This window comes from Neopsephotus bourkii, unplaced genomic scaffold (assembly GCF_033783945.1).
Source record: "Neopsephotus bourkii isolate Nb327-2 ecotype Australia unplaced genomic scaffold, CSIRO-AGI_Nbou_v1 NB_126, whole genome shotgun sequence".
Lineage (NCBI taxonomy): Eukaryota > Metazoa > Chordata > Aves > Psittaciformes > Psittacidae > Neopsephotus > Neopsephotus bourkii.
The window spans coordinates 1086833-1112128 of NW_026900643.1; the positions used below are offsets into that span (position 1 = coordinate 1086833).

General features: G+C 40.1%; 1 protein-coding gene across 3 annotated transcripts; it reads left to right on the forward strand.

Annotated features, from left to right (window-relative positions):
- Positions 1-5: 5 nt before the first annotated feature.
- LOC133219648 (acyl-coenzyme A synthetase ACSM3, mitochondrial-like) lies at positions 6-11889 on the forward strand. 3 transcript variants are annotated; one of them, XM_061367110.1, is made up of 15 exons: positions 6-632; positions 1803-1884; positions 2933-3196; positions 4035-4245; positions 4659-4866; positions 5247-5390; positions 6133-6289; positions 6835-6914; positions 7573-7696; positions 8209-8289; positions 8401-8502; positions 8825-8952; positions 9623-9722; positions 10459-10578; positions 11304-11889. In XM_061367110.1, exons 3-15 carry the CDS (start codon positions 2999-3001, stop codon positions 11388-11390), a joined length of 1740 nt encoding a protein of 579 aa, XP_061223094.1. In that variant the 5' UTR covers positions 6-632; positions 1803-1884; positions 2933-2998; the 3' UTR covers positions 11391-11889. The 3 variants fall into 3 exon arrangements, with proteins under 3 accessions (XP_061223094.1, XP_061223084.1, XP_061223104.1); XM_061367100.1 differs by lacking the exon at positions 1803-1884; XM_061367120.1 differs by lacking the exons at positions 6-632; positions 1803-1884 and having other exon boundaries at positions 1939-3196.
- Positions 11890-25296: the final 13407 nt, after the last annotated feature.

Sequence of the window (25296 nt, forward strand, 5' to 3'; positions counted from 1 at the left end):
GAAAAGTGTGATTACACAGGTTTAATTATTTTACTGGAATTTGTATGAACAGCTTTCTTAAAAAAAAAAAAAAAGTGCAATGGCAACATTTTAATAATGTTTACAAATAAATGAGAAATTAATAAAAATTATCTTTCTCCTGTAGTGGGTATCAGCAGTGAAGTGATATTCTCTCTTCAAAACCTACCACTGTAGCATTCCCATTTTCTTTCTGTCTGGTAGGAAAAAGACATACTCTTTAACACCTTCCTCTTCATGAATCTGTGATCTGCTTAAGTGGTTAAAGTGGGGGAAAAAAGAAGATACAAAGTACTTTAGGTAAAGGTGCAATTTACGCACAATTGACAACAGGGTAAATGATTACATGAAAAAGGTTGCTCCACAGGAAGAATCATGCTGCCTGGTCTGTTTTGTGCTATGTCCTGTTCTCATTACTGCAAAAGAAGCAAGTGAAAGAGTATAAAGGGTTTCACTCCAAATCCTTTTTGGCAGAATGTCATGTTTGTCACGTTTAGATAAAAGCTAATCTTTACAGTGCCTTGTTTGGGAAACATATGTCCTGAAAGCAGAATGAACTGAATGAAGAGGATTTACCCAGCCAGCTTTCCATCTATACTGTCCACAACTAACAGGTCAGGAAAACATTGTTTGAATTCCTAGTGTTGCCAATGGTTGAGAAACAGCAGATGATACTAAATTAGGAAAAATAATGTCTGATTCTTGCAGCAGTTCAGAGGTCTGTGCCATTACCGGGTCTTTTCCTCAATTTTTTCACTTCATTTTCACCTGTAAGCTTGCAGGTGAAAAAATGCTAAAAACTGAAGGCTGTCACAGCAAAACTATGATGACATTTTTATATAGACCATTAGGGAATCCTGGATTTAAAATGTTTATCATTCTACCCATCCTGAATACCATTTCCTATCTTGAATACTGTTCCTCAATGTTCTTTCTCTCCTATTTTCTTCACAGGCTATTGTGTAAATTTTGTCATTGCAATGGTCTTAAATCTGCAGATTAGAGCTAAACCATAGAACCAGAGCAGACTAAGAAATAAGAAATACTTGTGTTATTAAAAAGAATAATCAGAGTTATTAGGTTCTTCTCTTAAGGGAATTAAAGTGGATCCATTTGTTTTTAGCATTAACAGTAGAGGTCATGACTTCGAAGAAAGGTTACATTTAACAAAAATCTTACCTTTTTACTGACAGTTGTTGCCTCATGTAAGAAAAAAAAAACCACCTGAATAAAAATGAATGTATATCCCAAAATATGATATAAACCCCCTGAATTAATGTCGATTTTCTATTAATGTAATTAGGGAATACTTCAAATACCTTTTTTTCACCAGTAAAATCCTTTTAGATTAATTTTTTCTTCCACATGCTATTAATAGAGTTTTGATTTTAAAACTCTATGTAAAATGTAAGTACTATCTAAGTAAGTTTCTGCTCTATAATCATCATTCTGAAGTGGGTGACACTTAGGGACACAACGCTTAGTTTTATATCCATGTCCTGTGATTGTTTTTCAGGAGCAAATTATACCTTATAGGTTTATTTACAGCTGGTCAGTATTTCTCTACCCCAATCTCAATGTAGCATGCAGAACACTGTGAATTACTGTTGATTTAACAACATATCTGGTCTGGGGGAAAAACTATGCTGTCAGATATCACTGAAAAGATTAAGTTGTCCAAGTTCTAGATATTCGAGTTCATTCACCTGGTAGGCAGATTAAATATTATTCTGAAAGCTTCTGCTAAGCAATAAGGAGCTGTTAAATAGTTTACTTTTTCTCAGGGGTTAAAATTTGACCAGAACTGAGCTCCAGGCATCAGAGATGTAATAATAAGTGGTTACAGTTGAAGACACAGGACAAAAGGTAAAGAAATACAGAAAAAATTTTAAACCTTGGGGCAAAGGGCAAAACTTGGCAGCTTTGTTCAAGCCACAGAACTTCCCACATGGAAAGGAACCTAGCTGAGTGTTTAGCTATAATTTGGTTCCTAGTTTGTGAATAGCTTCATCCTTTGTAGGAACAGAAAATTAACCTGTATTTCAACAGTAACTCACCTTAACCTTAGTAACTTGTGCTTGTGGTTAAAAAAGGAATAGCTAGACCTAGGTTTTAGGATCATCAATTGGCTCCTGCTCTGACTGCAGGCTCTCCCAGATATGTTTGATAATCTTCATGCGCATATACAAGAAACATCTTGATAGCTTTGAAATGTTTGGAGTTGAGCACAGTTCTGAAGCAATCTTCTAGACTGCTGAAAATGATAGTAGTAATATAAAAGAAAGAAAAAAGTGCAATGGAAAGGAAGAAAATAATTTGACTTGAGAGCTTTTAGAGTCATTATGGGTAGTATAGATAGAAGAGGGCATTTACAGCAAGCAAATATAGAAGTGTCTAAATAAAATTTGGGAACCTATGTAAGGGATTACTGAAGCAAAGGTTCTCAGAGATATGTGGTGATGAATGGATATATCAGTCAGCAATTGTTCAAGCTAAAGCAGTGAGAATCTTGATGGCATAGTCTGGAAACATCCTTCAGCTCCATGTGAAGGAAAAGGAATAGAGAATCAGCTACTGAATGCTTTGGAGTAAGAATCAGTAACCTTCTTGCAGTGCAAAAAATAACCTCTGATGTTGCGTTTGACTAAGGAGAGTTGTGGGCAATTAGCAGCCCCAAAGATCCATAAGGGTCTGCTGAGTTACAGGGAAGATGCCAGATCAGTACACTACATTAAATCCTTAAAAAGTTGATGGTAAAAAATGGAAGAAAGCAGGATGGAGAAGTTCACATCTGATTGAACTGATAAAAACATCAGTTTGGCTGTGACTAGCCTAAGTGACTTCAAATAATAACTTCAAACTGACTTGTCTTTGGAAAATCTTAAGGTTCTTTTTTCTTTTGTTGTTGCTGCAGGATTCACTGCAACGATTCTCCTAATTTTTATATAGTCTATAGCATCTACATACATCCTCTTCTGCCATGAAGTTGTTCAAATTACAGACTCTAAAATCTTTGTGGACTTTGAAGCCTCCTAATAGGACTTTCCATGGACACCCCAGGCTGCTCGCATCTGATGTATATTCACAATATGAGCCTGTCAGGCGGGGCAAACAGGAAATACCAAAATACTTCAACTTTGCAAATGATGTACTGGACAAATGGTCTGAGATAGAAAAGGTAGACGATCTTTTGGTGTGCAGATGAGATACTTTAACTTGAAATCTTGCTTGAAATAAGCTGGGTATTTCTTTTATCAGAAAAATCAGGTGTCTAAACCCATTTGCATTAGGAAATGATACAAAATCTCATTCTTTCTTGCTTTATTTTAAGTGTCCCTGACTCTTGGTGCTTCCTATATAGGTAGAAAAAGCAGTGGTAAGTCCCTTTTGACTTTGATTTAACTTCGGAATGGCTGTGTTTATTCCTTCTGCATACTATAATATGAGATATTTGCATCATAAAAATACAGGTAACATAACAATAGCATTGCATGCTAGGGAAAACTCTCACACAAATATTTTAATTGTCTGTCCCAAAGTGAATTCTGCATTTGTCCAGATGCCCTATAGTTAAAGACCACTTAACTCTCCTGTTCCTGGCACTGTGTCATCCTGTTGTTTTATTTTGTCCTCTGTCTGTGCTGCTTCTGTTTAACACTGTTCCACAACTCCTCCCAGAATATCAGGAGTAGTATGTGAAGTTATTTCCTATTATCTGTTGTTTTGTAGGAGCATTAATGCTGAGCATAAGGTTTAAACTGAAAGAGGGTCTAGACTAGGCCTTGAGGCTGGAAACAGTTTAACTGGTAAACATTTCTGGTTCAGAAAAGGAGAATTGATTGGAAATATCTGAGCTTGATCCATTAAGGACAAAGGAAAAAATAATAGTTTGTATACCAGTTGTGAAATACTCAAAACTTGCAGATACTAATTATTTGCAGATATTTGTGCATTATAATTTCATGGGGGTTTTTTTCAGAAGAAATGTTTTGGGTTTGGATCCCTATGTTTTATAGGCTGGAAAGAGACCATCAAACCCTGCCTTTTGGTGGATAAATGGAGAAGGTGAAGAAGTGAAGTGGAGTTTTGAGGAGCTGGTGTTCCTGTCTCGGAAAGTGGCAAATGTACTGACTAAAGTATGTGGACTGCAGAAGGGGGACAGAATTGTTGTGATCCTGCCACGAGTTCCAGAATGGTGGCTGATAATTGTGGCTTGCATGCGAGCAGGTCAGTGAGCATATCTGAGACTGGTAAAACTGGCTAATGCAAATTGGTTGAGAAGATCAAGAATTTAATATGGCTTGTAAAGAAAAAGCAATGTAATAAACTAGGGAGTGTCCTAGATATGCAGGCAGTCTTGGACGATTTTCACTAGATGCTGTGGGAAAAGTGGCCTGTACAGCAGGCATGGAGGTGAAAGGAGTCAGGGGAAGAGCCATGGAAGTCACCAGGCAGGTCCATGTTTCATTCCTTACAGGAGAGCACAAGCAGCTCCATTATTCCACTGTAACTGTTTGGCTTGGGAATGCCAGGGCAAATTAATCTCAGAGGTCAGTTTAGGATTAGTTAATGGTTTAGGTTCTCAGAAAAGGATCAGATGTAAAAAATGCTATCCCTAACTAACTTTACTGCTCTTCCAGGAATTGTCTTAATACCGGGAATATCCCAATTGTCAGCCAAAGACATATTATATCGACTCCAGATGTCAAAAGCCACATGCATCATTACCGATGACACACTGACTCCTGCTGTGGACTCAGTGGCATCTGAGTGTCAGTTTCTGAAAACCAAGCTAATTGTGTCCAAAGGCAGTAGGGAGGGATGGCTCAACTTCACTGACCTCTACAAGTGAGTATGAGTTAGAGACTGCAGTCATGATGCAGAAGGCAGACCTGTTCTTCACAAGTACTCATTTACAAGTATTCATTGTAACACCAAATGCCAGCCTTAAGGTGTTAATTGTGACATCTTGATTGCTGATACACATGAGAATTGTTTACCAACAGTGGTCTTATTCTGGGCAGTTTCTGTCCCGTTCTTAAGGGGAAGTCTGTCTTTGAGGAAGTGTAACTCCAAATTATTTTAGTCTGATTTGGTGAAAAGCTTCTGTGAAGCTTATTTGGGGTAGGAGTTCTTCAACATGCAATAACTTAATTACATTCTGAAGCCTATGTAAAGTAACCATTGAATTATTTGCATTATTGATTATTGCATTCTCTGTTTTAAAGAAACCAATCTGCTGACCATTCCTGTGTCAAAACAAGGATTCAAGACTCAATGATTATCTTCTTTACCAGTGGAACCACAGGTTCTCCAAAGATGACTGAACATTCCCAGGGCAGTCTTGGTTTCAGACCCCTTTTAAGTGAAAGGTATGAAAGGTCTGAGCCTGGTTGAACTTGGGGCAACTGAAGCTGCATAGTAGAACTGATGAAAAATAACTGAATAAGAAATACCAATGTATGGCTCTAGCCCTTCTCTCTCCAAAATCAGAGTAGAAACTCCAGCAGATTTCTAGGGCAGTAGGATCACCCCCAGTGTTCCCATTTTTCAATGAATATATGTTATCCTTTCTTTGGAGTGGTTCAAAGAACAGCCATCAGCTGGAAATAGTTTAGTGCAAAGAACCAATATATACTGTGCTGTTAGGGCTGAGAAATTCTTGGTGATGAGCAGAGGCAGAGTCTAAATTGGTTACACAGATCATCCTGTCCCTGAGCCTTAGAACTGAAATACCTGGTGTCCAATGGAGCATCCGTCAATGCTGCTGCTTCAACCCTATCTTCCTACCTAGTGAAAAGTCACTTTATTGAAAGAAATTCAGACTACTCTCTTCCCCTTACTCTGTCTTATAAATGACATCATATATGTATGATATACATGTGAATATGTACTTATGCAAACATATAGTTAGGTGCCCTTTTATGCTAGGGCTAGCTCTTAAGCTCAGAGTGCACAATGCGTATGTATCTTGTGAGAAATCTTGTGCTTGTTGGTTTTTGGTTTGGGTTTTTTCTTTTCGGTTTTGGGGTTCTTTTAGTTTTGTGGTTTAGGTGAAGGTGTTAAGCATAAACTTTTCGTTATCTTTTTGACCATTTTTTTCTGTTCTATCAGGTATTGGTTGGATTTGACTCCCTCAGATGTGATATGGAGCACAGCAGACACAGGATGGGTAGTAGCTTCACTGGCATCTGTTTTTGATCCCTGGGTTTTTGGATCGTGCGTCTTTGTACATAAGCTACCACGGATTGAATCAGCAGCCATCTTAAATGTAAGGAAAAACTCATGGAGATGTGTCAGTTTGCAGAAAGGGCACAAAAAAAATATATATTCTTAGCAGCATCTATAGATCTCATGAGTGTTGGGTTTGAGATGCTGTATCTGTTGTATAAAGCCTCTACTTGCATCTTTGATGTACACAGAACAGGCCAAACCTGCCCTTCATTCACACATTTTGCTTATAGCTGGTGAGCACGTAAATGAAAATCATCCAAAAGCAGCACATGCTGACCAAGATGAAAGTGAAAACCTTACCTATAATGTTGACAAAGAGAAGCTTATGCTGGCCATGCTCCAAGCGATGTAGTCTGGGTGACACATCAACATGTTAGAATGGGAGTTTGTCCTGCCAAATATCCTGTGAATCTCTGCATATTACACTAACTGCAGGAGGGTTTCTTACCCAACAGAGAGCATATGGTGCTTTTCCATAGAAAGGGGAGCATACATTTTCCTTCTAGATTACCTATTACCTATATACATTCAAAAGGCAGTTTTTTTCTCAGCTTCATATGTCTGTCTTGTTTAACTCACTAGACTCTCTGCAGATTCCCTATTGACACACTGGTTAGTGCTCCAACATTGTTCCGCATGCTGGTACAAAATGATGTTTCCAGGTATGTCAAGGAATTATTTACTCATATTGAATTTATCCAGACCAAACTCTAGTTATCTCCCAGATCTAGCTGCTTGACCAAAAATAGGGTAGTAGTTTAGTTTAAAATACCCTTCATGACAAGGCTGGCATAGAAAATGTCATAATTTTCAATTACCAAATTAATTTTCCATGCCTTGGGAAGCACTGTCATCCTAGAAAGTGAGTGTCAGCATATCTGTGAGGGAGTGACTTCTTGTGGCAGTTCTACATCATCCCCTGCTCCACTTCCCACTGCCTGCCACTGTTCCTGCCTCCCCTCTTGCATTTTCTCACTTGGGCTGCTGCAGAGGGTCAGCAGTCAGGGCCCTGGCTCAGCAAATTGCTCTGTGATTTGTTATAGACATGTCCTTAAATCCCAGCTGACTTCAGCAAAAAAATTTACTTTGTTTTTCATGTGTGTTTAATTCTGACTACTAAGAGTGTTGAGCACAGATTGATAGCCTTGCTGTATCAGGAGCTGAAGGATCAGGAATCCTCTGATTTCCCCACTTCATGGGACTAACTCTCCCAGTAAACAGCTCTCAATATTATTTGTTTGTAGTTGCATGCTCCTTGTCTTGCCACTAGATTGAAATACTGCTTCTTTTGGTTTTTAACTCCTTTTAACTCCTGTGAAGCTACAAATTCATGAACCTGAAGCACTGTGTGAGTGGAGGAGAGCCACTCAACCCAGAAGTTCTGGAGCAGTGGAAAAGCAAGACTGGGCTGGACATCCATGAAATATATGGGCAGACTGAAACGGTACATCTGTAGGGTCAATGTTCTGTTAAATCTTTATAATTCCTTTTTGTTGCATGATGTTTTACGGTTTGTTTTGAAAGAACACAGCCTATTTCTTCCTTGATGTTTCTGTGGGTGTCTCAGACCCTCGCTGTGATAACCTCTGACAGAAACAATTTCATGGCTCTCTTCACAGAACCTGCCAGAAACATGGATTGCTGGGAGGAAATGTGCTAATTTCCATAAACATCCTTCAGCAAATTCCAAGAGACAGGAACAGACAAGAGGGCAGATTCTGACTCTTAAGGAAGGGGACTGCTTAGGAGAGGGCATTAATTCTTTGCATAATGGAAAAGTATCCTTTCAGGGAGTTTCTTGATTTTGCTTATCTGTACCACATAGCTCTGACATAGAGGATCCTACGAATCTTAATTCCTTACTTTGGAATTACTTTAGAAAGTGCATTTAAGGAATTGAATATAAATGTAGCAGTTTTCTATTGTAAAACATTGATTTAATTTTGATTTTTTCAGGGAATAATCTGCTCTGGTTTTAAAGGAATGAAGGTTAAACCTGGATCAATGGGGAAGGCAGCTCCCCTTTATGATGTTCAGGTTTGTTGGCTGCTCTTTAATTCTTTCATCAAGTTTTTTGTTTGGTTGGGTTTGGGTTTGTTTTCGGTTTGATTTTCCCCTTGGACTAAAACGTGTTGTTTCTCATTCTAGATTGTAGACAAAAATGCTAATATTCTGCCTCCAGGACAACAGGGGGAAATTGCTGTCAGAAGCAAACCTATAAAACCACTTGGTTTTTTCTCTGGATATGTGGTAAGGACTTTATTTTATTCACACCACCACTGATCTCTCCAGTTGAGCATAGTGACTCAAAAGTCACTATGAAAAACTGAACATTTTTCACCAGTTTATTATTTATCACCAGAGTAATTTGTTTGTTTGGATTGGTGGACGTTAGAAAATGGAAGAGTTTGCTGAAGATTGAGTTAAAATTTTATAGCAATGCCAGTACAATTCTTGAACATTCTTGACTGAAAAATTAAGTTTCAGTGCATTTAATGTTATGTGTGTTATAGCACAACGTATAGGTAGTGCATGTTCAAAACCTAAACTACTGTTTGTAAACCACTTTGAGGATAACCCTAAGAAAACCGCAGAAACTGAACGTGGGGATTTTTATGTCACTGGGGACAGAGGGACTGTGGACGAAGATGGATATTTTCAGTTCATTGGAAGAGATGACGACATCATCATTTCTTCAGGGTCAGTTTGCACACTTCCTTTCAAAATCTGCCATTGTATAATCTTACGTGTTGCATTCCTGGTGAGCTTCTGACATGATAATTCTGTGATGAATATATTGACCTTTGATTTAGGAATACTTGCTTTTATTATTAGTTTTTCATAGACTTGCAGTACCATCTTGGTGATGTCAGTGGCATCTCTGTGTCAATTTCACCTGCAACAACTTGTCTGTTTCAACAAAAAGTGAAGACTGCCATTGACAGAGGAGGGATTTTAATCTAGTTTGGGTTTTTAACTAAAATTGAAGGACATCGCTATCAAAAGAGCATTTGAAATGTTTTATTTTTAACGTGGTGGAATGAAATAATTTTATGTTGTATGATGTGATGCCATAACATGACATCAGCTGGTAGTACAGACCCCAGCTATCAGGCTGAGATGGAGCTCTGGTGTAGGAGCTGCAAGGAAAGGGGAGAGATGGGAGAGCCTCAGCAGTCCTCTACCACATGACCACCATGAAATGCTCCTACCTTTTAACACAGCCAACCTTCCCATTCTGCCTGAGGTTTCTGTAGTTGGTTGTTGGTTTGCTTTGGGTTTCTTCTGCAATATGAACATTAAAAAAACATTTGGTACTGGTTTTCCAGCTCATAAAGACAAATTCTACTTTTTTTTTTTCCTTACCTAGATATCGCATTGGGCCTTTTGAAGTAGAGAATGCCCTGATAGAACACCCAGCAGTAGCAGAAACAGCTGTTGTCAGCAGCCCAGATCCCCTCAGAGGAGAGGTAATGATGGCTGAGCAGTGGTGGGGGAAGTAGTATGTTTGTTTAAATATATAATTTTATAAAGCAGTTCTTACCTTACTGAATAACGTACAGCTTTAGGGCAGTCATGTCATCACAGATAATCCTGCTTGGGATGACAGGCAAAATCCCTTCTTATTTACATGCCTTTGCTCTTAGTTTATTTTCATCCCAGGATCTTCTCTGGAGAATATTACAGGGATGTTTACTTTCCTCTTGGTGTTAAGCACCTGTCTGTACACTGAAATTGTCTTTTTTGGCTGTCTTAGTGTAACCAACCAAAGTTATTTTGTACTAGCATTAGCTAGTTATATATATGTAATAGCATACTGTAACTGGCATTAGAAAGCACAGTGCTGCGCTGAGATGATATGAGCCTTCTCTCCTCAGTGTGAACTTCAGAGAGAAACAAAATGCCCCTCAGCTTCAGGGAGAACTCTGCAGAGACACTTCTTATTACTCCTCCTTCTTGATGACTACTGATAAGATAGAGCAAATGCTCTTGCTTTGTAATGAGGGAAGAAAAACTCTGCTTTCAACTTTTGCTTCTGTGAGACATGTGCAGAAGCTGGGCACAGTCATTTCTTACATCGTGCTGGTTTCTCTGCTCCTCCCATTTGCATGTCATGAGACTGAGCAGTACTATTCACTGGTAACTCGTGTATCAGCTTTTAAAAATGCATGGTGTTAGATCACTTCTGTTGACATTTCCTTACAGGTTGTGAAAGCATTTGTGGTCCTGTCCCCAGCTTTTTCATCCAGTGATTTAGAGAGCTTAACCTGGGACTTGCAGGAGCATGTCAAGAAAACTACTGCTCCATATAAATACCCCAGAAAGGTAAATGCTTCTGAGGTGGTCAACCAGGTCACCCTTCCATAAATCTCACAGAATTACTATTTGGATTTTCATGATTGACCTGAAAGTTAAGTGTTTGCTTAAACCTCTCAAAAATTTCTAAGCTTCATATAATATCCTAGTTAGCTCTGCGTATTTAAGTCAGACTCACAATTATAATTCTTCATTTTGTATTTAATCTTCAACTGAGCACTCTCGAGGGACTTTAGGGTAGTATCTGACTGAGTCTGAATAAGTTTTTATCTACTGCTTCTCACAGTTAATACATAAGATAAAAGCCCAGGAGGATACACTTGGTGTTTCTCAGTAATCCCAGCCCTACAGAAGAAGAGCTACTAGCAGTGCCCTAGTTCACTTGTGTAGAACTCATAGGAACTAAGGACCATAACATCTCCTTCTTTTTTATCATTTGTCTCTGACTTCTGATACCATTTAGGTATTCATCCTTCTGTTACAGTACTGATGCTACAGTACTCAGTTTGGTTAGCTGGGAGGCAGCTATACAGGTCTTTGGCCTTATAGGCAGCCAAATAAACTGTTTGACAAATGGCACAGTACCCTGCTTTGATTTGGCTTGGAACTGATCCTTTAGGCAAGCTGGTCTTACTGATAGGAGTCCTCTTAGTTTTCCACATCAGCTAAGAGCTAGTCTTGGAAAATCGACTCTGTGGAACTTGCTACATTGTTGTCTGTCTTTTTTTATTTAGGTGGAATTTGTCCAAGAGCTGCCAAAAACAGTCACTGGGAAGATCAAGAGGAATGAATTGAGAAAGAAAGAGTGGGGACAGATGTAGCATTGTTTGGAAATTAACAGAACTTCTTTCATTCCATTAATGAATTACACGTTTCTCTGACGTAATTGCCTTCCTCTTTTTTGTTAAATGCCTGAGTATCAAAAGCTATAGATAACACCAAGATGTGATGTTTGCACCTGCTTCCAAAGTGTCAGTACCACCATTTCAGTTCCTAAAGCACTGCTGGAAAAGGGAACAAATGATCCAACTCTATTCTAGTCCCAAATGTCCACAGGTTCAGCAGAATTTGGCTGGTGACCCATCTCTTTTAGATAGTATTCAGGATGAATGAAGAGATATTGCTGATTGTCAGTTGTCTAGCTCGAAGCTGCAGAAAAGGCAGGAATGGATTCGAGTGGTTCAAATGCTCTGTACTTAAATGCAGTGTGTTTAATCTGAATGCAGCCCTCCTATTACTTATTAAAGATGGAAAGACTCCTCTTTATTGATACCATCATATGATCTTCATAAACCTTTCCTGATTAATACATGTCTTGATAAGCAGTGCTAGCTTCTCCTGTGCTTTATCCACAAATAATGTCTATGCAGAAGTAGCTTCATTGTTCCCCTCTGTTCCAATATTTGCATACAATGGACAAAACTCCTGTACCACTTCTGCCCCCTCTCCACTCCATTCCGTTCCTTTCTGTTCCTTTCCATTCCCTTCCATGCCTCTCCATTCCATTCCATTCTGTGCCAGCACCTGGCAATGCAGCAGTCACAATGCCCCAGGACAGGATAGAATAGAGCAGCCTCCTGTGTCCCCTGGGCAGAGGTGGGACGGGTCAGCCCTAAGACATCCCAGAGGAAGCCCTTGAGTTTCTGGAGTTAGCTACAGGGGGCTCAGGCAGGAAGGGCAGCTGCTGGTGGAGGCTGCTGGAGGTTCTCAGCTGCAAGGCCAGCTCCTGGCTGGAACAGCTTCTTAGCTCATGGGAGGAATAGCAGTCCTTTTCATCTGGATAGCCATGGCCAGAGCATAGGAATGTGTTCTTGAGGAGCACTGTAGAGCTCACCATCCTCATCTGCCACAGAGCCAGGGGCAGCAGCCATAAGCAATAGGATGCAGAGGTGTTTCCAGGGATCCTGATGCTTCTCTCAGAAACCCGTGAGGTGACTGCAAGTTGAGGGAGAATTGGGCTTGTGTATCTCCTGCGAGGCGTGACCAGCCTGTGGACCAAGAGCAGGTCTTGCTCACATGCTCAGGGATAGCTGATTGCCAGCACTGGGGTCTGGAAGGAATTTTCCCCCGGAGCAGATTGGCACTGGTCCCCAGGGGCTTTTTGCCTTCCTCTGAGCATCGAGCAGGAGCACTTGTCAGGGCTCCTGTGGTCCATTCAGATGGGTTACTGCCTGCTGCTCATGCACCACGAAGGTGGCCCCTTGTGTCCTGCAGCTGAGGGGGGAAGGCTTTTTTTTCCCCACGGAAGACCTGCAAGTGTCCCCAGGGATTTTTTGCCTTCCTCCACAGCCGAGCACAGCCCCTTCATGGGGCTCCTTTGGGCTGTTGGGCCCAAAGGCTGCTGCTCATACTCCGTGCAGGTGGCCCTTGTGCCCTGCATCCAGGGAGAGGAAGCTTTCTGGCCTCCTAGGGTATTCCCCGGGAGTTGCTGCTTGTCCTCTGTAGCATTGAGCACATCCCCTCATCAGGCTTCCCTTTGGCCTTGGTTCTTGCCCGCTGCTCTTGCACCTCCAAGGCACTCTCGTTTCCTGGCTCTCTTTGGCTCCATTGCCCAGTGCAAGCTCGGAGTGGGAGCGAGCTCTGCTCTTCCCTTAGCTCCATCTCCCCGAGGGGTTCTTGCTTCTGCACAGCAGCCTGTGCCTGGGAGGGCTCCAACCTTGCTGCCACATCAGCAGCTGCTACTCTCCAGCTCTCCCTGCTTGCAACACCAGTGCCAGGCAGGCACGAGAGCACTTTTCATGCATCTCTGGCCAGGAAGCACAGTGAACGAACAAGTGTTGGAAGTCAATTGTGTGCTTATCATCTATAGGTGTCATGCTTTGGGAAATACCCCATGCTACCACACACCTTCTTCTTCTTGCACATTTGTGCGTGGTCGGTGATGTTGCTCATAAATAATAACATAAAACTTTCAGGCTGGATGTAAGGAAGAAGTGTCAGGGTGCTGTCAGGGTGCTGAGGCACTGGAACAGGTTGCCTAAAGAAGCTGTGTGTGCTCCTTCCCAAGGTGATGTACACCACCACCGTGTTGTACAGACCCTTGGGTGACATCTCCTGGTGAGATATAAAACCAGGCTGCACCGAGCCTTGGGTGACATGTTTCTCATGTGAGGCATCCCTGAAAACGGCAGGGCAGTTGGAACTAGGTGCTCTTGAAGTCTTCTCCAACCCTAACTAGTCTATGATTCTAGGGTGTAATGTTTCTAAAAGAACATAAAATATAAGAAACCAAACCAAAATCAAATGGAATAATAAAATAAAATCTTGTTTCCACAAGGATTTGTGTCCTTGAAAGTGCTTTTTATCTGAAAACCCCTGACATTGAAGAGAAATCAGTGTCACTGTTATTCAGCTCAGGTTGAGCATAGGGAATGGAATGGAATGGAACCAAATGAAATGGACTACACTAAACTAGACTAGAACAGAATTGGTATAGGTCAGGCTATGTTATGCCTGCAACTGCTTGACAAGTGATGCCCTTGTTGTTGGGCAGGTGACCTGATTTGTAAAACAAACCATGGTTCTTTGCCATAGTAGACACTTGCTACAGTACCAGTCTATTTCTGGAGTCACTTAGAGGTGAAACCAGTGAAAAACATTCCTTGGTCTGGTTTGGATGATCCCATCAGTTTTTAACATTTAACTCTGAGCTTCATGAAGAAGCATGTACAAAGTGTGCACACCCTTACTTCTTACAGTGGCACACGCAATAGTGGTACAGATTTCAAGGTAGTATCAGTTCTTACCTATTCATCCTGGGGGTTTGTGGGGTACTTTTTTTTTGTTTGGGTTTTTTTTTAATTTAATTTTCTGGCACAAATTTTCATTATTTAACAAAAGCATCTCCAGCCTTAGAGTCCTCTTATGTTCATTAAGTAAGAACAAATTGCTGGATAACAATAGCATCTTTAGGCAAGAAAGAAGGGCTTTTACAGTTGTATCTCACTGCCTGGAGTTCTGTGTCTGCTGCAGCTGTAAAGTGGGATTTGGAGCATTCTAATCTTGAGAAATGAAAATATTTTATTTCTTGAGAGTAAACACTTCTGTCACTAGAACAATTTCTGTACTAGTAAGTGCTTGAAATAAAAGTAATTGTCAATAAATACATTTACGACACTTTTTGACAGTAGCTTCATTTTTTTGAATTCTTAATATTACAGAGAAGTCTTAAAACACTCTTTCACTCCTGAGTTTTCTAGGAGCATTAGATTATATTATTATAAAACTGATCATTAGTTTCTTCAATGCACTTGTTTGACAAGTGCATTGTTGCCCTTGTTGTTGGGCAGGTGACCTGATTTGTAAAACAAACCATGGTTCTTTGCCATAGTAGACACTTGCTACAGTACCAGTCTATTTCTGCAGTCACTTAGAGGTGAAACCAGTGAAAAACAAGCAACTCTTGTTGCTGCCTCAAGGTCTTTTTGGTACCCAGTTCAGTTTCCTTTAACAGCCCTGTACTCCTGGGCCTCCCAAGGACTCTACATCTTGTAGATCTTTCTGCTTGATTTTAAACAGAGAAGTGTTTTAAAACAACAAAAAGTAGACAAAAGAACAAAAAGACTGCAAAAAGTGGAATGATGAACAAGTGTACAAACTGGAATTCAGAGCACCTGGAAACTCCCCTTGTACCTGCAGTTAGCTGTTTGGGCAGTTAAACTGCAGTGATGTCTGAGAATTAGGAAGTTTTGTGTTTTTTTCCCCCTTACCAAATTTAAGGACCTAAAATCAAGCAACTGAATTCAGAGCTGGGATTCAGAACCTTAAAAGAAAAGGTCTGAATCAAACTACCACACTGAAGACTGGAGTTTTACCACTGATTTCAGTGGGGTCATGACTCTCTAAATTCTAGTGTGTCTCATTGGAATAATGTGCTCCAGGCTTCAGTGCTGGAACTGTCATCCATGATAATCCCTTCCTTATCTGACCGTAGAAACTGGGTTTCTATTGTGCTGTAGTGCCCAGGTTTTTGCATGAACAGTCCAGGGTCAAAGTCAAGCAGACTGAAAGCTTATTCATGCCACGTGCTGTGACTCTAAGGCTGTGAGGTGCTCTGCTCCATGCTACAGCAACCTCTTATTAGCAATATTCAGTACACTGTTCTGCCTCGTGTTTAAGGTAGATGGTTTGTTTACTTCTTCTCCTATGCCCAGAATAAGAGAATTACCAATATATTTCCTCTGATCCATGCAGAATGATTTCAGAGACACAGGCTTGCAGCTACAAGCAATTGAAAGCAAAGTAAATCTCTGTAGAGTGTCTTTCTTATGGAGCCACAAAGTTTGAAACTTGACTGGATTGTATCATCCTGGCTGAAAAATATAATTTTCAATAGACTAGCCTTTCCCTTTGAGACCTCCTCTCCTTCCCTCTTACAGCCCACCTTCATAGTACAAGCTTAAAGTTGCATGTATATATATACTCTGTGTGTGTGTGTGTATATGTTGGGTGCATGTATTTTGGCACATAAAATTGTTCTGCTTGCATTAGTAAAAAAGTTAATATTTAGTTTTATGCCTAGAGATCCTTTATACATTTCCAGAATGTGTTTGGAACCTGGTCCTGCAGACTTGCTGGATGGTGATCTTATGACTTCGCATGCCCTTTACCTGAGTGACTTTTAGCCAGTCCATTGAGCAGGAGCGTTTTATAAGTGATCTACAACTTCATCTCCTTTCCAGCAATACAAAAAGTTGGAATAAAGGTGCAGCCATGAAGTGAGTTTGGGTTTAGTTATTCATAAGGCAATTATTATGCTAATACTTGATCTGTCCCCCTGTAAGAATAAAAAAGAACACAATTTATAAATGAAATGGGTGTTATCATCTGTGTGAGAAGGGGTCATTATTGAAAAAATCAATTACAGCAGGGGTAATTAGCCAAGTTTGGCCATTACATTCAAGTGTTAGATTTAAGATGCAGATCAGAACTCATCATCAGTGTCTGAGCTTCATCAGCTGTGGCAGAGCAACAGAGTCCAGGAGCTGCTTGTTTCTTAAGGGATTCCTTTGCAGTCCTAAAATCCAAACCAAAGTTATCTTCAAGCACAATCTCACACACTTCTAGTGAGCATAGAAAATAAAATCCACCATAAGAGAAAAAAATTGTTTAATGGGATTCTACCAGAAGAAAAGTGAACAAAATAAGCTTGTGGTCAAATCTGGCTCTAGCAGCTCTGTCTGCCAAGGAGCCTATGCTCTGAACGGCTCTGTACTCTGAATCAGGTTCCCCTAGAGAGAGGGAAGCTGCAAGCACCAGACCTCTCCTTTTTTAAGCCCTCTGTGAGTGCCACACGTTTCAGATAAATGGGCTTATTCTCAGAGAATGTAACACAGTTCACCTCTTTAATTCAGGTTTTTATTTCACTTGCTTCCAGTGGGTGATACAGCATACGGGTATGTTTACAAAAAATGCTTATCTTAGCCCTTTATGATGCTTTCATAAAAGATCAGTATTTGTTTCCCTGTGATACCTCCTAGGCAAGTGCAGTCAAGTGCAGAGGTGAGGTTATTTGTTGGGCAGGGGGCCAGGCATTCATAGCTAGATTGTTTAAACCTCATTGCCTGTTATTATGGTCAGACTGGCTAGTTCTGGATAGAAAGCATTATTTTCTTAGTAAATGAAATAACAGCAATTTGAAGGAAGCAGACAGGACTTTGTATGCTTCCTTTAATCATTTTAAATACTTCCACAGGTTTTTTTCCCTTCCATGTTTATGATCTGCAGGAAAATGACATTAAAGGTAAACCGCTTCTACTCAGTGACATGAAGCTACACTACTGAGAGATCCGTTAAAGAATCAGGCCTGTTAATGAATGGAAAGAGGATTATGTAAATTGACAACATCTACATCTGCTTAGCCCCATTTGTAAATTCTTTTTTTCCTATTAAATGCTTTGTTTATAATTTTCTCATAATTGCTAAGCTTTGGGTGAATTTGTATTCTTCTGATACACTATGGGGTCTGATACAGGCTGGATAAAGTTTGACCCTTCTACCTCATTTTCTCCATAGATTCAGGGATCATGCCTCTTTTCACGTGGCTAGCTACAGATGACACAGAAACTATTTTTGATGTAAGAATAAAAAGTGTGTTATCAAGAGCAAAATCTGTTGTGCTCTTAGGAGAGTGAAAATTCAAAAACACATTCAGTTTTTTGTACCATGCACAGACATGAGGATTGATCTAGGGCAAGCCACATCTCTCTGTAACACCACAGATTCTTTTTCATCAAAAATGAGTAATGAAATCTCCTTCTGCACTGTAAACTATCCTGAGGCATGTTCTGCCTCCACCAAATAATGGTGTCACTGTCTCTCTGATTTTTGCTTAGTGTTTGCTTGTTGGAGCTACATAAAACATCTAACATATATGTGTGTTGAGAAATAGCTGTGTCCATGAGGGAAATATTGGCTTGTATAAACATTGTAAAGATGTAGACTGGCATTTACAAATACATTTTTGTATGTATTTAACATACATACAAAAGAGGACTCTAACTTCCTTTTGATTTCAGAAAAATTAGGGGCACCTACACCAATGGCTTCTCTGTATTCCAGTGAGATCCTATAGCTTGAAGCAAAGTACCCTAGCTATTCTTAGGAAGATCATTAAGTAAATATGGCTTATCTAAGTCACCCCTCTTCTTTAACACTGAGGACATGACATGCCTGCCTAACCACCAGTGAAGGATTCCTGTCTGCTGGGAATGCCACTGTGCTGTTTTAAAGCCCATTTCTGGAACTCAATAAATGATAAAGACCAGTAAGTTATCCAGCATCTGGCTTGGAAACTTGTATTTCTATGGGTTTGAAAGAGATTTGATTGTATAAAATTCTGTTATTGGTCTTAGTCTTTCTATTGAACATTATTCATCAAGTTAGTGATTGCTGAATTTTGCCTTACTCTAGCTCTCCCCTTTAGGTGGTAAAAGCTTTTATTGTTCTGTCTCCTGAATTTACATCTCAAGATCCTGAAAAATTACTTCTTCAGCATGTGAAAAAAAGGTACTGCACCTTACAAATACCCAAGAAAGGCAAGTACCACAGAGTTCTCAATATACAAGTAGTTTCTGGCAATACACTCTAAAATTAGAACTCCTCTAATCAAACCTAATAATCAGATAAGAAATACAATCAGGTTATGTTTTAGAATAGTAGAATTTTGCTTTTTTTCTCCTGGAACTTCTTTTAATCAGGTTTTGAAATGCAACAATGAGAATCTGACAGCAACACACATCCTTTACATGAGCAAACACTGCTTAGCTGAACATCATAGGCCTATCCTGATAGGATCTGATGTTTTCTTCTTACATTTAAACTACAGAGGAACTTATATTAGATTTCACTGTGATTATATGCAGGGAAATGAAATGTTCCTTTCCCTAATCAAATTGTGTCTACGAGTATAAATTCATCCTGATTATTTTAAACAAAAGAATCAGAGCCTACAAATTCAATACAAGATATTAAATGCATTTCTATACATCTTGAACGACTAACTGAACAGAGACAGATAATTCGTGGATGTTATAATAACAGAGGGTTGAAAGCCTCAGCTGGCAACAATCAATGGGTCTGTCAAGTTCCTCAGCAGTTATCACAGTTAACATGAATAGTTCATCAGGAGAAGGATAAGCCCCACCTGGCTAAGCAATGATGCGCCAGGTCCCACCAAAAGTCTTCAGAAAAGACTTCACTGTCTGCCTTTGGCTTCCCTCAGTTTCTGCACAGGGTTCCACAGCCATGATGGAGGGTTTTAAATTTCCCTTCTCTTTTCCTGAGTAGCAGTTTTGCTCTAGGAGATTAATTTTTCTCTCCTTGATTCAGTTGGAACAGAGGGAAAACACACTGGATATTTTAAATATAATCACATTTTTTTAGCAGAATAACTAGAAACAGGATTAGACTGTTAAGTGCAATCATAAAAACATGTTGAAAAATGTAATCCAGTCACCATTTCAGAATCCGACTCTTTTTAAGCACATTCAGATTTCAAATGTCAGTACTTTTTGGCAAAGTAATCCATTTTTAAGTGAAGTAATCATAATCCATTTATTCTAGGTCAGTAATAACTTTTTTAACATAACCTAATTATGACCCTGGAAATCAATTTTTTTAAAAGCAATCTTAAAACTGTAATCCTGGAAGAGATTCTTGGGCTTTGGTGCTGGTCTGTGTTGGGTTTTAAATGGGTATGGCAAGATTTTCCTCTGAGCCCTGTTCTAGTGTTTTAAATTGCTCATTACAGCAGGGAAGGTCTCACTCAGGAGATTTCCTCTCTGGTGCAGTCACAGACTTCTCAGTCTGGGTCTGTCAGACTCACCAACATGTTAGTGCAATTTTGTAATCATGGATCCAACTAGATTGAAAAAGACCTTTAGGATCATCAAGTGCAAGCATTACCCACCCCAGCACTGCCAAGTCCACCACTAAATCCTGTCAAAACCTGAACCTGACCAGAAAAATAAAAGAAGAAACAAACAGGTGAATCAAAACATTTCCACTGGGGGTGTGTGCAGGAGTGTCCAGTGAGCTCTGCCTCACTGGCCAGGGTTTCCAGCAAGCAAATAAAGCCTCTTAGTAGCCCCCTTTCCTAAGTTGTGCTCCAATTCAGTGGGGTGCAATTGTCCCACACAACTGGTTTGAAGAATTGCTGAGCGACCCAAGTGATGAACTCTACTTCTTTAAAAACTCACTCTTTTTACTGGGCACTGGGTGTGCTGCCTGCCTGCTTCATCCTCAGAAGAGCTTGTAGCTTTGAAAAATCACAGGTTTGCTACAGAAAAGGAACACAGCTTGGAATGAAGCTGGAAGTTCTGTCAAACTGCCGGGTATTGTTATTTCTTTACAGACAAGTTGGAGTTTGTGCAACAACTGCCAAAGATGGTCTCTGGGAAAACACAAAGGAAGAATCTAAGAAAGGAAGACTGGGGAAGAGCTGAGTTTTGCTGCTGAGCTACTGGCCAGAATGTGCTGAACATGACCGCTTTTCTGCTTTCTGGCATCCTGTTCCCTAACAGTCTCAAGAGGTGCTCCAGCACCAGAAGGTTCTCCAGAACCTTCTGAGTAAGAGTAGAAGATGATACCAGGTTTTGGTCTTGTGCTTTTGGGTATTTCTAAAGCAATATTTTCCCTATAATTTATAATTTATATGGGAGAAGCTGGTTTGAAAATCATGATAAACAAGGGGAAATCAGACTTGCCTTCAGCTTTTGCTTTTATGTTTGTATGTGCGCTGTTTCACTGAAAGCCACAAAGTACGCAAGTCAAATCCTATTTTGCGAGAATGGTTTTTAATAATTGTTGATGATCAGACTTCACGCTTTAGACACTGCTGGGTCACAAGTAGTTTCAGGTTTAAACATAATCAAGGATTTCCTGGACTAAGTAGTCAGTTCAGGCTGTGAGAAATTTCCATAACAGTCAAGCAGAGTTACGTGGCTGTGGCTGCAGCAGAGGTTTAGATCATCCCTGTTAGGTCACATCTCACATTTCTTGTGACCCCTCTGTAGTGCTTGCACCTCACACAGTGCTGCTAGAGCACAGGCTGTGTACTCTTTATTCTTGCTTCAGAAGATGTAAGTAGTAGTTGAACTCTACGACCAGCGCTGTATTTACTAGAAGCACAAAAACACCAGTGCACGAAGTGCACAAAACCACCAAGCCCAGGGTTGTTTACCTCAGAATTTCCTTGTTCTGCTGTATAGCCACTATGCAGTACCCATGAACCCATCTGCTGTTGTACCAAGAGCCTGGGAAAACAGCAAACGTGCTGTGTAGTAAAGCTGTTGATGACCTTTGAGGACAACTAATTGAGTTATGAACTGGCTAACAAAGACAAGTCCCAGGAGAGGCTCTGCCAGGAGGGTTCTGCAGGTGGATCTCACCTCTTTCATACTCTTAAGCTCTGAAACGGATATTGCTTTGCTTTCCACTTAGAAAGCACGTAATTGCCTGAGGTCAAAACCAAAGAGAAAGCAAATGCACAAAATGGTATGTCTGTGTAGATTACATCCATCTAAATGTATCTGAGCTTGCACTACCCAGGGAATAGATGAAAATTTCTTTCTTTAGGAGCAGAATTAGACCTCAGATGAAAAATAAACCCTACTCTCTAGAGTATTTGCATGCTGTGAGCATTAAATATTTTAGGGAAATTACAGAAGTGACTGAAAGGAGGTGGTTTGGTATATTTTATTAACCAGTCCTTTGGAGATTCATTCCACAGAAAGTCTTTAGACTGTCCAAAATGTACTTGAAGTAACAGACATACAGAGAGGAATTGTATCATCTACCTTGAATGGTTCTCTACTACATTTGCATCAACAGCTGCTGTAAATTCTGCTTCCTGGGAGCAGGTAGTTAATTTGGTGAGCAAATGAGAAACTTCTCTGGATTTCATTGCAACTACCATAAAAAGCATTGGTCAGCTGGGTTTTTTTCCATGTGTGCTAGTGGAAGACTGCTGCAGTATATTCACTGTTTGGGAGCTGTCACCCTTTTTGTTTGTTCTAGGATTTTGTGGACAAGTTGGGCTGACCCATCCATGTGCGTATGGTCCATAATTATTGCACCAAATAATGGTTTATGACATTTACAGACAGTAGCAGCTGTGTTGTGTATCTCCAAATGTATTTACATGGTGAAGGCAGCACGAGGGATGTCACTGGAGTTGTTGCTGTAAACCCCTGAGTGCTCATAGAAATTTACCCTGATTTACCCTGGGAAAAAGGCCAAATCTGTCTGCCCTGAAAATCTGTGACCAAACTCAATCATTGATTTCAGTCTCTCCACACGGGTTGAAGATGGGCTCAATGCCTTCTCCTGTATGTACATTAGAAACACAGTGTGTTTGGAATGGCTCTCCATGTGTGCATTGCACAGCTCAAAAGCCACTTAACAACCACAATAAAATGAGGACTGGGAGGAGTAATTTTAACATGGGGAGAGCAGATGGAAAATTCTGTGCTCTGTTACAGAGGCCTGAAGTTCCTCAAACCCTGACCTGCTTGCTCTGAATCTCACTGTGGGTGCTCCTGAAGTGTACATTCAAATAACTGAGCACTGCACTGTGGCTTTTCTCCACGTTTCACTGGGAATTTCATGTGGTTGCCATTGCTCTGTCCATTTTAATTTCTCTGAATACATGAGCTACCAGGCATCATAAGACATAGTTATCTTTGCTCCTAGTCTTGACTAAAAAATGGTAAGAGGAGAAGCAGAACCAGTTAAATAGCAGTCAGATCAGAAAAATGAGTCAATTCTCTTTTCAGATCATCTTAACATCAGTAAACACTGTCACTTGAGGCAGTTTGCTGCATGCCCTTTTTTAAGTGTTAAAAGAGACAGGTAGCCTGCAATTACTTTAGCTTTGGGTATCTGCATTTTCAGAATATCATATGTGATTTACCAAGCTGGGGAGGGTCATCTACTAACACAACAGCAGTAGGTTGGGAGAGCTGGCTCCAAGTCTACAAGACACAGGAGACAGGGAGAGAGGTTGTACGTGACTTGTGTGAAGACACTGATGCCAAATTGGATAGTTTACTTCTGAGTAATTTCAGAGCTTACATTCAGTTTGCAAAAGTGGCTTGAAAGCTTTCCAATATCCGTAACACACAGCAATTCAATGGTTTTCTTGGAAGACTGGCCATGCATTGATGCCTGCAGGGATTCTGCATGTGGTCTCCAGCAGCCTGGTTCTGCCTCTTCGTAGTCCTTTATTTCCATGGCTGCTCTTTGTGCTTGTTGTTTCTAGCAGCATCTCTGTTCCCTGACTCTGATCCTTAATTATACCTCTATATAGAATCACAGAATAATTTAGTTTGGAAAAGACCTTTAAGATCAAGTCCAACAATAAACCCAACTCTGCCAAGTCCACCACTAAACCATGTCCCTAAGTGCTATATCTGCACATCTTTTAAATACCTATATTTATACACAGTCTGTATATATCACATAGTCTATCTGTATGCTTATGTATAGCTTTTATTTATCTACGTCTTAGTTTAAAAATATTTTTCCCTTTGCAGAGCTTATTGCCTGTGGTAGCAATACTAACAGACATTACTGCGACTGCAGTAGAATTCACCTAGTCCATTTTTACCAAGCTCACCATAATTGAATACCTGGAGATACTGTATCATGTCTTTCAGAGCATGGATTTTGTGTCTCAGCCCTTTGTTGCCCCTTTCATAACAATGGCTGTAGTTTGAGTTTTCATTGTCCTCAGAGCTGATGTCAGAACTGCATGTATTTTGTCCACAGAAGTATCTGATGGCAGATATAGGTGATATTTATTGGCAACAGGCTCCTGAAAATCTTATCTTTATCATACCAATTCTCATACTATGTTTAACTCCAGAATCTGAGAATAAAGCCCCATTGTTGCTATTTCCAAAGTCATTGGTGCCATAAAATAGTTATACAGTAATGTATGGTAGATTATCCATTTTCCAAAGGCAGTGAACCAGAAACACAATCATTCGTACTCAGCGCTCTTTCTATCTTGTCTCAGCTTTCTCAGTGATTGTGCCTTTCTCCAGAAGGAGATTGGAGAAATGAATTCTGTGCTCTCAGGGGAAATAATCCCCACCACGGAATGTGATGTGTGATCCTAATAAAGGGCCACAGCTGCCCAAAGAACTACAGAGAAGCCAGAAGGCAGTACTCACCAATTAAGTACTAGGCAAGATACATGAGGAGGAGTTGAAAGAAGTCTCACCTGATCACAGATAACAACTCCAGGTAAGCACAGACACCCTGAGAAATTAGTTTTCATTCAATAGTTGTTCAGATGTCTTCTGAAATGAAAGATGCCATTGACTAACGTAAAAAAATATAACTCTACAGTGCTGTGTTTTATTCCTCTTTCTTCACATGATTCTCACTTTTATGAAAGAGGGTGGACTACTCCTCTGTTTTGTCTCAGACTGAAGAAGTAGCTTCTTTCTGCAAGAACATCTTCTAGGTCTGAGTCTGCAATCACTGGCTCAGATCTAAGGGAAAAATAAACCAGCAGCCGTTTCCACAAAGATGTCACTGATTAACCGTGAGTTCTGGAATCTGGCTTTTTTAATGACCTCTTAGGGATAGAGATAAGAAATAATGTGTTATAAGCAAACTATGTGAAAAAAAGAAAAATCCTCTTTTATTAGTCTCTGAAGCTGATGTATCCTGAGCACCATGTTCCCATACATATGGCTGTAATTCACTCTTTTGCAAACTCTTTTCATGGTAATGCAAAACTACAAATGGTATTCTGTAAAACCAAATGCACCTCTGTATATTTAAGGACAAATTGCAGATGTGGCAAAAGCATTAGTCTGGTAAACAAATCAATAATAGAATGTGGAAAGCTAGCTCAGAGTTATTCATAAGACCTTGCTATCCAACTAATAAAAGGCAAATGCCAGTGGTGGGAGGGAACACAGTTTTTTATGTGGACAGTAAGGAAGGCAGAGTAAATGGTACAATGTAGAATACTCATCTTAGCCCCTACTTTGGTTGGAAAGAGTAGAAATTTTCAGCTCCAGGGGGAATTCTCTGAGAAATCTGTGCGCTGATGAAAAAGCAGGAGACTTAAAAGTGGTACCAGAGCTCTAGCTTACCCATAAGGAGAGGTGGGATAAAATGTCATACAAAGATGGACTTGCTGATCTATATACATCTGTTCCATTTGGAGCCAACAGCACATCTGGGAATGTGCACACCATAATACTATTA